A 13,159-nucleotide genomic window follows, 5' to 3' on the forward strand; every position below is an offset into this window, starting at 1 on the left:
ATCGTCATGTAGCTGTTGCATCACAGTCTGAACAGCCCCCACTGTGTGGTTCCACCCACACAACTAACTCTAGCCATCACCACAGTTGTGCACATGCACATAGTCCCCCAGGAGACTAATTTAAAGCAAGGACTGACCAGACCGTGACACCATCTCACAACGGTGGTAGAAGTTTCTATCATTTTCTTGATTCATTTGAAATTCATCCATTTTGTGCCAGTAATTTATGAAAGGAACATTGAATGAATGACAGCGGTCGCATTCGCACCAATCTTCGACTCATTACCTGATTAAAGGATGTCATTTCGCAGTCTGTACTCTTTCAATTCAACATTATTACAGTCAAACTCTTGCTACAGATTGTAGCTCAAACTGTAACTTCAACATCTTTATTGGACTTCCAGTTTTAATGGAAATCCAGTGGACTTTTGGCAACAGATGTGTGTGTCTGTGTGTGTTAAATAAAGCAGCGGTGGCATGACACACATTTGATGTCTTAGGGTGGTCTCCCATTGCCCCAGTTTCCATCCCAATTGCAAAATCGATGACCTTGGGCCAGATGTTTTTGTTTTAATAGTAGGCAAAATTTGTATTACCATCTTATATTCTGTGGATGATGATTTAACCCAACATCTCAATTTTTTCTAAACAATTACAGAAATTTCCTGATTGCTCACAATGTTCTGCAATGCCACTTTTACCACAGATTACACCCATTTTTAGGCCCATTTTATTGTGTATCTGATCCCGCCAAAATGTACACAACTGGGTATCAAAAATTGTCAGTGGAAGACCACCTTTAACAATTAGCTATTTACAGGGGAAATAAAAACAACGCATTAAATAAAAAAGAAAATATATAAACAATTTTTTTTTACAAATACTTGTCCATAATTAAGTGCTTATTTTATATTCTAAATTGGTGGATGAACTATCCCTTTAAAGGTAGATTAAAAACAGTTTTGCAAAATATGACCCCTTTAATTCTATTTGCTGCTTCCTCCTGCAAACATAGTTGCTCTATTGTCTTCATTAAAAAGCAAGACATTCTTTGTGTTGCTCAGAGCACAACATAACGGATTGCCAGCAATGTCTCCCTTAACCTCGACAGACACATGACACACAGATACTCACAGAAATAAGCATACAGACATAATATAAATATAGGAGGATATCTATTAAATATCATAGAAATCTACATATTGGCAGGTTTGTATCCTGCATCTGACATTAAGGCAAGAAAGCATCAAACACAACAAAAATGAATAGTGAATGCCACGCCTTTTTTGGCTAAGTCCCGCATTGTTCCCTGGACGTTCTGCCTCCCTGATTTTCTTATTCATCTGTGTTTCCTTTAAATGTTTTCCATCTGTTACTTTGGTGAGAACTGTCGTGTATGAAGAGAGCGGGCGTGAGAAGGTGATGACAGATTGTTCTGCTGATGGCATAATTCAGTATCCTGTCAACATATTCAGAAACTAGAAATCAGGCAAACATATGCTTCAAAGCATCACATGGCTTATTGTCAGAAAGTTAAAAAAATCATTCTAATAAACAAAAATCAAAAAGTCCCCTGGCGGTTGTGGTGGCGGTATATCGATTGCTCTGCATCTAGAGTTCCGAGTTATTAATCTTACCGAAGAGCAACAAAGGAAGACTTACAGCTTAACACATGTCACCACAGAAAAACTGTACGCGTGAGATACATACCACAATACCATAATGATAGATCTTTAACAAGAGACAATCAAAAATGATGACAAAACCCACACACTCCTGTCCCACAATACATTGCTTCACGACAGCTCCGTTCAGGAAGCTGGTGTTTGAGAAAGGCACCGAGCCATCTTGCACCAGTTGCACTCCTCGTAAAGGGAAAAGGGTTTACGGGACGCAACGGTCCCTCTGTCAGCAGCATCTTCCTTCCTCTCGTTTCCCGTCTTCCTCACTCCTCCTTCAACGCTGTAGACTTTCACTTTTTTTTCTTTCCGACACAAATGGAAAAAAAAAAAAGAAAGTAAGTGTCACTCGGAGGTACAACTTTTGTGAGGATAACAGTTTTTCGTTGGGGGTTCTAACAAATGTGGATTTACTAATACTGACTGAACACTAGGTAACACTCCATTAAGAGATGGCTTTTTCCAAAGATCACTATGTATCAAAGTCCCTCGCAAATGCACACATACAAACATACATGTAAGTGTGCGTGTGTCAGATAATGCATTAAAAGGTGGCCTACGACCGAGTGAATGTGTCGTGCACAGATGCACAGAGATGCATACACATGTTGCATCAGTGTACTCTGTGTGACTCTCTGTTTATCTTATTAGAAACACACGTGTTTGTGTGTCACTTGATGTGTGTTTGTGTGTGTGCATTCTCGTACCAGGTTGCTACGCTGTATCCAGTTGCCCGCCTTTGGCTTCAAGTTCATTGTGAAATTAGGCGAACACTTGCCACCCACTCCAAATCTACAGTTGCTGTGTAATTAATTTCTCTTTAAGTGATTTTAATTGATTCCCTTTTATTGTTTAATATAGTTAAAGGTCTCTATTGTCACTGCAGTCTTATTTGTTCTTAGTTTGGCCATTGAAAAGGATGAACAAAATAAGATGTGCAATTGAAGAGGGAGACATGAGCAGAACTCATGTATCTTCAGCTTGTGAAGAAGAATCTTCCTCCTCCTCTACAGGACTTGTGTCAGAAAGTCTCTCCTTCTCAGATCCTTCTTCCAGCTCAACCTTCAGCTCCTCCTCCTCCTCCATTTCCACCTCATCTTCCTCTTCTATTATGTCCTCATGTGCCTCTGTCATTAAGCTAACCTCATCTTCCTGATTTTGCTCCTCTTCCTGCTGCTTGCAGTCCTGTTCCACGTGGTTCAACGTTGGCTGATCGCTTTCATCTTCCTGTCCTCCCTGAAAGCTGTCTTTGAGGGTGAGCTCGAACTGAAACTTGCCTATGCAGGCATTTAGCTCCTTGTCTTGGCCGACCGGAGGAGGCGAGGGGCTTTGTGGGATTGTGCTCTGGTACCAGTCCCTGTTGTCCTCCAGGGTGTCCAGGATGTCCTGGGCATCAGGGTGCACCAGGTCCCCCCATGTCTCCCACAAAGGATGGACAATGTAGTCGATAAATCCCACCTACACCCAGAAAAGGAGAGATTGACTGATGATTCATCTTAAAAAGCACAGTAGTGTTCTTTCAGAAATCAGCAAGAAGAAAATGTATGACTGTTGTGATGATCAGTGACAGCTCCCACTGTAGTTATCACACGCTGCCTGCAACATTAGCACTTCTCTGCTTTTGTGCAACCACATATCAGTCAATCAAGTTGAGGGCCAGACAGAGACTTTTACACTGGCCACTCACGACACAGATGCAATACGACCTTTTGCGAAGAGTGGAAGGAAACGCAACTTTATTATGAACGTGCATCTGATAAGACCACAATGCAGACTCGGAACGTGTTCAAAACCTTTACAATGCGACCGGTGGTGTTTTTCCCATATTACATCATAGCACATGTGCATGGTGTTAAACGCAGACAGAGACACATATGGGTGCACAGGTGTGGGCATGCACACACACACCGACACACCAGGCTTCTATAAAAACTGTGTGGAGGAGATGCATGTTTCTGCTGTTGAAACTCAAATGAGAGCAGCTGAAAGAATAAAAAAAAAAACTATGCTTCTTTAAGGGCCCCTTCACGCATAGTACGAATACGTACAACTCAGGGCAACTCACAGCGGTAGAGCTCATATGAGTGCGCCACAAAATATTGCGTCTGCCGGGCAGGCGTGCACGATGCCGGTGCGATGGTTCGTGCATGCGACGGTGTCTTTCGAGCAGGAACACAGTGCGAGTTGCTGCAGCTACTTGCACTGTGTTCCATGGGATCAGGTGCACTACATTGTTCCACTGATGTGGAGGAAAATAAAATAAAACCCAGCTGTATAATTAGTGAATATCAATGGGCTAATATAAATAATACACAAAAGGGGACGCCATACAGAAACCTGCGGTTAAATAACCCTGGTTAAATAAAAAGAAAAAAATGCTATAGGATTCAAACCCACACACTCTGATTACCAGACAGAAACTTTACCACTGTGCTACAATCACTGTCTTGTAACAGGAGCGTGAAATGGTTAAAATCAGCAAGTAGATAAACATATTTTCTAAAAAAAAAAAAAGAAGAAGAAAAAAAGCACTGTGATAACTGACCTAACGGCATTAACACAGGCACACATGTATTGTGGAGGGAGCCAACACTCTGGCACGCCACATGTGCACGCGGCAATTTCACAGTCGTGGGGCACTTAGACGAATTTCACATCCACCTCGACAGTGATATTCTGCTGACTGTTTTCATGATGATAATACGAATGGCCACACATTTTCGAAGTACCATCCGACTGGTGTTAGATGTTCGTGCGTGTTAGTTGGAATTTGGCTGACACTTGCCGCAAGAGAGTTCGATGGGCTCGCACAGCACACACTCTGTCTTTCAGCCGCTGGTGTGCACAAATAGTTGTAGCAACAGGCGTACAAGGCGTTGGAAGCAGCTATGAAATTACACACACATTTTGCACGATTCCTGCTTCATGTGCATTTTATGTACAAATCGACCAAATTCACACTATGTGTGAAGGGGCCCTAAAGGACATGTCCAGTGTGTCCATGGAGTGCAGAGAGGACACTTTTTAAAGTATTGCACTCAAAATGTTTTTGCATGCATGTGTTGCTATGGTCTGATTAATTTGTGTGAATGATAGTAAATACAATGTCCATGTGGACATACGAAAAGTTAAGTTGCTGGATCATGTGCACTTTCCCCTCTGAGCAAACAATATTTATTCTGGCCACAATACATATATTTCAGTGTTTAGTATTGTGAACATGAACAACTTTTTTTCCAGTCTGGCAATTTGGCAACCTTACAATGTATGCATGAGCTAATCAAATGTTGGAAATAATTAAATTTGTGCACACAGTCAATTTTTTTCTTAAATTTCTCTCTCACAACAGAGCTCTGCATCAGACAGGAAAGGCTAAGCATCACTGCTCACAATGTGCAATTCATACTAGTCTGTTGCTGTCCAGATACAGGCGCACACAAATGCAATGGTTTGGCAAAAGGACCCCAATGCAGAGAACCACAATGATGGAAGATAAAAGCAAATTTACAGTCCTGCAGGCAAAAATAGCCCAGACAGCAGACAGACAGGCTTGTCAAAAACAGGGGGTTGTAAGGCATATGGGTGATCAGTCCAACAGGTGACAGTCTCTCAATGGGAGCAGCAAAGGGTTAAAAATAAGCAATAGGTCAATGCACAGAGAGATTTCATACCAAGCGACAAATACAAGAAGATAGGCAAAAAAAAAAAACACTATAAGATGTATGAAAGAGAGGTTAAAACACTGGAAATATCACTGGGAAATGCAACACAAGAGAGTATTAGAAAGCAGGACAAACGTATGTAATGTGGTGATGAGAGAAGACTTTAACGGCGGTTATAAAGGCAAACAAACAATCAAATGTGGAAGTGCGAGGAACCGGAAGGCCAGAAATAGGAAATTAAAGTACACAAAATGAACAAGGAAGAAACAATAAAGTAAAAGCACCAGAAAATTTTTACCACTGGGGAGAATTAGTGAGATAACATGGAGAATAATAATAACATGCGGTGAATAATACCAGAGACAAATTAACACGAAGCCCAAACCTAAATACCAAAACTTAACCTATGACATGTGACCTATGTATGTATTGGCCCTACAAGACATTTCAGCACTTGTCCAAATAGGAAGCAATCTATGTGAAGGTAATTAATACATCCATCAGAGAGAGGACACTGGACAGTTCTCCTGAGGCAAGTAGACTTTCACGACTCTCAAGAGAAACTGAGCTCGTTTGTTTTATGCTGCATTTATACATAACGACGACAAGTCATGAATGCCACGAAGTAAACATTCTTGGCCGCTGATCACGAATGTGATGATTCGAGGCACAGGTGTCAGGTGTCCTCAGGAACTGCTGCAACCTGTTACCACACATTACAATTAATGGCACGTGTTGCTGGAGAATTATCAGGAACCATTATGCACGGTCAAGAATAGTGTTCCGCATTGTTGCGCGCTATTGCGCGTAACAGCGCATCGTTAAGTTCTGTGATGTTGTGAATGAGGTGAATTGTCTCCACACACACACCCATATTCATCCAACCGAATTCAGATCGCTCCAGTTTTTCAGAAGAACTTTGTGACTGCATGCGTAGTTGGGCTCTGTGCCATGGAGTGGCGCAGAGAGGAGGAGGAGACGGACAGAGCCAGATGTGTGGCTTCATGCGGCTCTCGTCTCATTTTCCCAAACATCAGGCGCATGCAGCAGGTGGAACACCTGCAGGAGCGTGCTGAACAGCACTGAAATGAGACTTTTAGCCGACTTGGTGTCAGCAATCAAACTGAATGTGGTGCAGCAGGGTTTAATTGTGCGCACGCTTCTTCCTCCGCCAGACTGGAGGAGGTGCAGAGATGTCTGGCTGCACGTGAGTCTCCTCTCGCTCCTCTGGTTGCTCAGACTTGTTCTCCCGCTCATCGGTTACAACAGGAGGTGGAACACCTGCAGGAGCATCCTGAGGAGCTTCAGCAGGAACTGTGGAACGACATGTGGAGCCAAGTTTAATTGTGCGCACGTGACAGAAAACTAATTCGTCGTGGCGCGCAGTGAAATGTGACGCCGTGTTACAAGTTGTGTCAAAACTTGACAGATTCCATGTCACTTCGTAATAACGCGTGACAGTTTGGGCTCCAAGAACCATCACAGGAACCACTATGAACGTTGTCACGTTCTATTAAGGATCAATACTCATCAAGACGGATCAATGCGCTCAGTTGCGACCTCCACGACATGAGATGAAATGAGGGTGGTGTGTGACATTCGTGTAAGATTTTTTGACAGGCAAAAACATGCTCCACAAATATCAAGAATATCAAGCACCAACACGCACTATTAAGAAACCTATTCAGATGCGTTAAGTCACATTAAGAATGTCAGGAATGTGTCATGAATGACAGAAAAATGACATTCGTAACGTATCTTGGTTATGTGTGAACGCACCTTAAGAGACTGACATTATTTGTTTCCTGACAAAGAATCTCTCCCTGTTAACGGTATTTAGATCAATACAATCTTACTTTTCAATAGTGAAGAAGTCAGTTGGATGAGTGGTGAATTATCTTGAAGACAAGGTTTGGTAGTAATGGACTACATGTAACTGGGATTACATAATCAGATTACAATACATTAGTAACTTCCAAAAACAGATTACATTGGAAAGTATGTAATCAAATTACAGTTACACTGTAAATGATTACGTACTTGATTATATTTTTATTCAGTTACTGATTAATTTCAAAGTAATCTGACCCAGCTGTGTTGAAGTCCAGCTGCTGTAGAGTAAATTTCAAAAGGACTCTTCTGACATTAACAGTGGGAACATGCACAAAGGCCAACATAGGCTCATGGTGTCTCCTGTCTTATTTGGCAGTTTGTGTTGATGGATCTGCATAAGTTGCATATGTCCGCCGTAGGACCTGGAGCAGGGGTGATTGGGGGGTGGGCAACAAAGGGCCAACATGGCACCACAGGTGGTTTTACTGATTAGCTTCTCCCTTAAAGTCTTGATCATCTGTGAAGTCACCTGCTGAGTAAATCTGGCACTGTCATGGGCCTTCATGGCACAATATTGCCCATCTCTAATCAATCAATCAATCAATCAATCAATCAATTTTTTTTTTATATAGCGCCAAATCACAACAAACAGTTGCCCCAAGGCGCTTTATATTGTAAGGCAAGGCCATACAATAATGATGTAAAACCCCAACGGTCAAAACGACCCCCTGTGAGCAAGCACTTGGCTACAGTGGGAAGGAAAAACTCCCTTTTAACAGGAAGAAACCTCCAGCAGAACCAGGCTCAGGGAGGGGCAGTCTTCTGCTGGGACTGGTTGGGGCTGAGGGAGAGAACCAGGAAAAAGACATGCTGTGGAGGGGAGCAGAGATCGATCACTAATGATTAAATGCAGAGTGGTGCATACAGAGCAAAAAGTCGAGGCTAGCAGTTTATGTAGACCTTTTACCTGACTCTTTTCCACTGATGCAGTGTGTTTGTCACACATGGGGCTGATCTCCATCCCACGTTCTCGCTCTTTATCTCCCTGCCTGAAGAACTCCTCCATGATTCTCTCCGTCCATTGTCGATACACTGCTAGAGGTTTGGTGGGATTGCTCAGATCAGCACAATGCACCATGTTTCTCAGGACCTGCAAAAACACATGCCCACATTTGACCATTATTGCATAAGAAAGGTTGTTGCACATTTACACTGCATTGAATTCAGAAGGATCAAGATTATCTACTCATAATCTCTGTGGCTCTCTGATGCCCTACCATTTTAATGAACAGCTGAACACATGTAACAGAAACATAGCACTTTCGCACCGTCTTTCACCTTGGATTTTCTTGGCAAGTCAAGTCTGGGAGTATAAACTGGTGCCACACGTTGTTGCATTTACCACACCATGGAACCACCTTGGGTCCTCTAAGGCAGTTGTTCCAATATGGGGGTATGTGTACCCCTGGGGGTACTTGAAGGCACTCCAGGGGTATTTGAGAATTTTTAAAATATATATTTAAAAAGGCATCAATTAAAAAATGATTTAAAGTAGTTATTTCATAAATGTTTCAATAAAATATAAGTGCAAATGAGTACACTATTCAATTTTATTATCCTAATAAACCCAAAGTCCCCCGCACTCCAGGATGGTTTGACCCAACCTGGCACATGCCACAAGGCATCATCTGTCAATCACTGCCGCCTTGACAACTCAAACAATGGAATTCTGGTTGAAGCCTGGCAGCAATGCCGCTGACAGGGCTGTCACACCTAACAAGGAGTGACAAGTGCCAAAGAAGACAAAACCAGAAATTCCGTCAGTAATCAAAAGAATACGAGGTCTGTCAATAAAGTATAGGTCCTTTTTTTTTTCAAAAACTATATGGATTTCATTCATATGTTTTTACGTCAGACATGCTTGAACCCTCGTGCGCATGAGTGAGTTTTTCCACGCCTGTCGGTGACGTCATTCGCCTGTGAGCACTTCTTGTGGGAGGAGTCGTCCAGCCCCTCATCGGAATTCCTTTGTCTGAGAAGTTGCTGAGAGACTGGCGCTTTGTTTGATCAAAATTTTTTCTAAACCTTGAGACACATCGAAGTGGACACGGTTCGAAAAATTAAGCTGGTTTTCGATGAAAATTTTAACGGCTGATGAGAGATTTTGAGGTGATACTGTCGCTTTAAGGACTTCCCATGGTGCGAGACGTCGCGGACGGATTGCAGCGTCGGCTCGCAGCAGCTGCGACGCTCCGCCACAGGAAAAACACCTCTGTTGGAAGCCTTAAGGACAAGTTGGAACATGTCCAGCTGTTAAACAATTTCTCATATACTCACTCCACTGAAAGCCATCAAAAGCCGCCTGGATTTTACAAATGGTTATCAACACGGAGGTGTTTTTCCTGTGCCGCCGCACCGCGCCGGCTGCGTTCTGACGCGCGGACCCATCCGCACGGACCCATCCGCACGGACCCATCCGCACGTCTTTCATTAAAAAAATCTCCTTTAACAGTGGAATATCCGGATAAAATGCTGAAACCGACTTCTTCTGAAACTTCTCTGTTCTCTCACGATGTCCTGGATCAATAGAGCCTGAAATGTGGAGGTTTTCAGCTTGAAACAGGCTGACGACGGCGCCTGGGAGTGCTGCACGACGTCTCGCACCGTGGGAAGTCCTTAAAGCGATAGTATCACCTCAAAATCTCTCATCAGCCGTTAAAATTTTCACCAAAAACCAGCTTAATTTTTCGAACCGTGTCCACTTCGAAGTGTCTCACAGGTTTAGAAAAAATTTTGATCAAACAAAGCGCCAGTCTCTCAGCAACTTCTCAGACAAAGGAATTCCGACGAGGGGCTGGACGACTCCTCCCACAAGGAGTGCTCACAGGCGAATGACGTTACCGACAGGCGTGGAAAAACTCACGCATGCGCACGAGGGTTCAAGCATGTCTGACGTAAAAACATATGAATGAAATCCATATAGTTTTTGAAAAAAATAAAAAGGACCTATACTTTATTGATAGCCCTCGTATGTTTGAACGTGTTATGTGCCGACGCGGATTGAGGAGCGGACCTGCGTCTGACTGAACCCAGCGCTAAATAACCACAAACCGGTTCCAAAAACAAAACATTTATTTCCCTTTCTGTGCAATACTTGTGTACAACATAAGATATGGTTTGTCTGGCGGAGTGAAGGACGGCGCGCTCTCCAGCGCCCAAAGGGATCGAAGACCAGCGCTTCTGGACTCAAATTCACCACCAAACACGACAAACTGACTCTGTGAAGGATAGAAGAGGTGAGGTAAGTCAACAGCTACAACTAATATCCTTCAAAGGCACACACTATCAGCAACACATTCAGGTCTGAATTTAAGCTTTATGTAAATGAGCAGCTTCTCACAACAGGTGGAGGATCATCAGTCCGCACACCACGGCCGTGAGAAGCGAGCTGTACAATTCTCATCAATGTTCAAATATACTGCGTAACAAAATACCAAATTACTATTAACACTTATTCAGACAATCAATCACCTCTGATGTGTGCTGACAGCATGTGTCCCTCACCCGTCCTCCTTCACAGGCACGATGTGTCAAACCCAGGCGCGGTCCTCAGCGTTTCACAAACGAACGTCACAAGGTCGTGTTCCCGGCAATTCTGCTTGAACCACTCATGGCTTAAATGCAGAACGCCATCTAATTATCTGCTTCAGCTGAAAGTCCTTAAGTCTGCACGTGAGCATCATCCACAGGTGCTGCGAGTCATTAGGCCTGCACGTGGACATCCTCCACAAGTGCAGCCAATAATGTTGATGAGGGTGAAGGATTCTTCTGCCAGCACCTTCTCCACAGACAAAAAACAGTTTGCATACCACCTGGAGAGCAAAGAAAAGAAAACAACACAAAAACATCCAGCCAAACCCCCCAACACACAACAGTACCCCCCCCATCAATGGGAAGCCTCCCGGTGACCGAACAGATCAGGCCTGAGAACAGCACCTCCCTCCGGGGTCCATGACAGCAAGCAGACGGCGTAACGCTCCCAAGGTCTACAGCAGACAGCAGGACAGGGCACCGCGGCTGGAAGGCCGGCTGGCATCAACAAAACCCCAAAAAAGTCCCACATACAACCCAACATACAAAAAAAAACACAAAACCCACCCAAAACCCACCCAAAACCTCCCCAGGGGACCGTCCCATCCAACCCTGGGAGGAAAAGAAAAACTCCCAAATGCAAAAACCCAACACAGCCCCAACAACACAATACAAACACAAAGTCACAAAGAAAAATAACAACCAACCCCCCCACAGAACGATATGCAGAGCCCAACCCCCCCCCCAGAAGACCTTTACCGCCAGTTCTAGGAGAAACAACCAAAACCGGAATCCCACAGAGGTCCCTAGGTTTACATGGAGGAGCAGCGCCCCCCAGAGGACCGTACCATCAAACCCCAGGAGGCCCCCTCCCCACAACCCAGGAACCCCAGACCCGGCCACACTTGGTGAGTCGGCCCCACAATCAATTCCCCCCCCCACCCCCCCCCCCACCCCCAGAGGACCGTCCCATCAACCCTGGAGGTGGAACCTGGAAGGAAGCATAAAAACACAAAAATCCAACCCCCGGTGGACTTCATTAAAACACCCCGGGGGCAAATAAAACAACTGGAAAACCCTGTTACCTCCCCCAGCACCCCGAAAGACCCCAGATCACTCCCAAAGCCAGTCGTTAGCTCCATTTTGGCGAACGGCACAAAATTACTAAGCCGGGGAAGGAAACAGGAAAAACTAACCCGATCCCAACCCTGAAGCGCAGCGGAAAACCGGAAATACGTCCGGTGCCCCTACCCGACCATACCACCAGCCTATCGGGAGGGGCAGAACTACCGAAATGGCGAACGGCAACAGATCGGCCCACCCCTCCGACTGAGGCATGTTCCCGCTGCACCACACCCCGGTAACACCAATGACGAACGGTCAAAGGCCCACCGAGGCTGGAGTGGAACCGGGCCCTAACCAAACCCAAAAAAAACGCCCCTGACAACCCCCCCCTGGGTGCAGAGGTCTTCTGAGAAACACTCAGCGTGACCAACCTGCACCACCCCACAAGACGAACGGTCTTAGGGCAAGTGAGGTTGGGGTTAGGGAAGCAGGGAAATAAAAAACAACAAAACAAAACGACCCAATCCAAAACAGAAAATACCTAAGTTCAAATGATAAAAACCGACGACTGGCTGAGTCCAGACGAGCTCCGAACCGCCAGTCGTTCACTCCACCAGAACCGCCTCTAAACACCCAAACAATTTATAATCCCTCACAAAAAAACAAGAACAGCCCACATAACTAATTTTTTTTCTTTTTTCTTTTTTTGTGTCCATTATTGTGCCTGTTCCAGAACACCTGGAGATACGTCATCACTATCTTTCTTGACGCTTATGTGACGGGGCAATATGGCGGCTTCAGCTCGTCCGAGCTGCATGGGCTCATCCGCAAGAGGAGCCAGAGGTCCCGTCGGAGGAGTCTCAGTGGGGCGAAGAAGAGGCAGCCCAGATCTGTGTCGGGGAAAGCCCCGAGACAAAAAGACCCGCTCTGATGTCCGCCCTCTCTCGCGTCCACGCTCCTTTATCCGATCATCTAGACGAATAACCAAAGATATTAGCTCATCTAAATCGTTTGGTTCGTCACGGACTGCTAGCTCGTCTTTTAATGAATTGTTCAAACCATCCACAAACACTCCTCTTAAAGCTGCGGTATTCCAACCGGACTGAGCAGAAAAAATTTGGAAATCCATGGAATAATCCGCCGCACTCCGCCTCCCCTGCCTGAGATTCAGCAACCGTTGGGCAACGGTATTTGTTTTCACCGGATGGTCAAAAACCAATCGGAACTCCCGGGAGAACTCCTTAAAGGATCCTAACAATGGAGAGTTATTACTCCATAATGCAGTGACCCAAGCTAAGGCGTCACCTCGGAGCAAATTTGTCACATATG

At 44.7% G+C, this 13,159-nt stretch overlaps 1 protein-coding gene across 3 annotated transcripts in view; it reads right to left on the reverse strand.

The window, feature by feature from the left end:
- Positions 1-876: 876 nt before the first annotated feature.
- Positions 877-13,159, reverse strand: part of pde4a (phosphodiesterase 4A, cAMP-specific) — a 159,534-nt gene continuing 147,251 nt past the window's right edge. For all 3 annotated transcript variants that reach the window (XM_034191267.1, XM_034191268.1, XM_034191269.1), the window contains 2 exons: positions 8,142-8,324; positions 877-3,137 (listed from right to left, as the gene is read on the reverse strand). In XM_034191267.1, the coding sequence (XP_034047158.1) occupies positions 2,646-3,137; positions 8,142-8,324 (675 nt within the window). In that variant the 3' untranslated portion in view covers positions 877-2,645. The remainder of the gene's footprint in view (positions 3,138-8,141; positions 8,325-13,159) is intronic.

Source organism: Thalassophryne amazonica, chromosome 16 (genome assembly GCF_902500255.1).
Source record: "Thalassophryne amazonica chromosome 16, fThaAma1.1, whole genome shotgun sequence".
Classification (NCBI taxonomy): Eukaryota; Metazoa; Chordata; class Actinopteri; order Batrachoidiformes; family Batrachoididae; genus Thalassophryne; species Thalassophryne amazonica.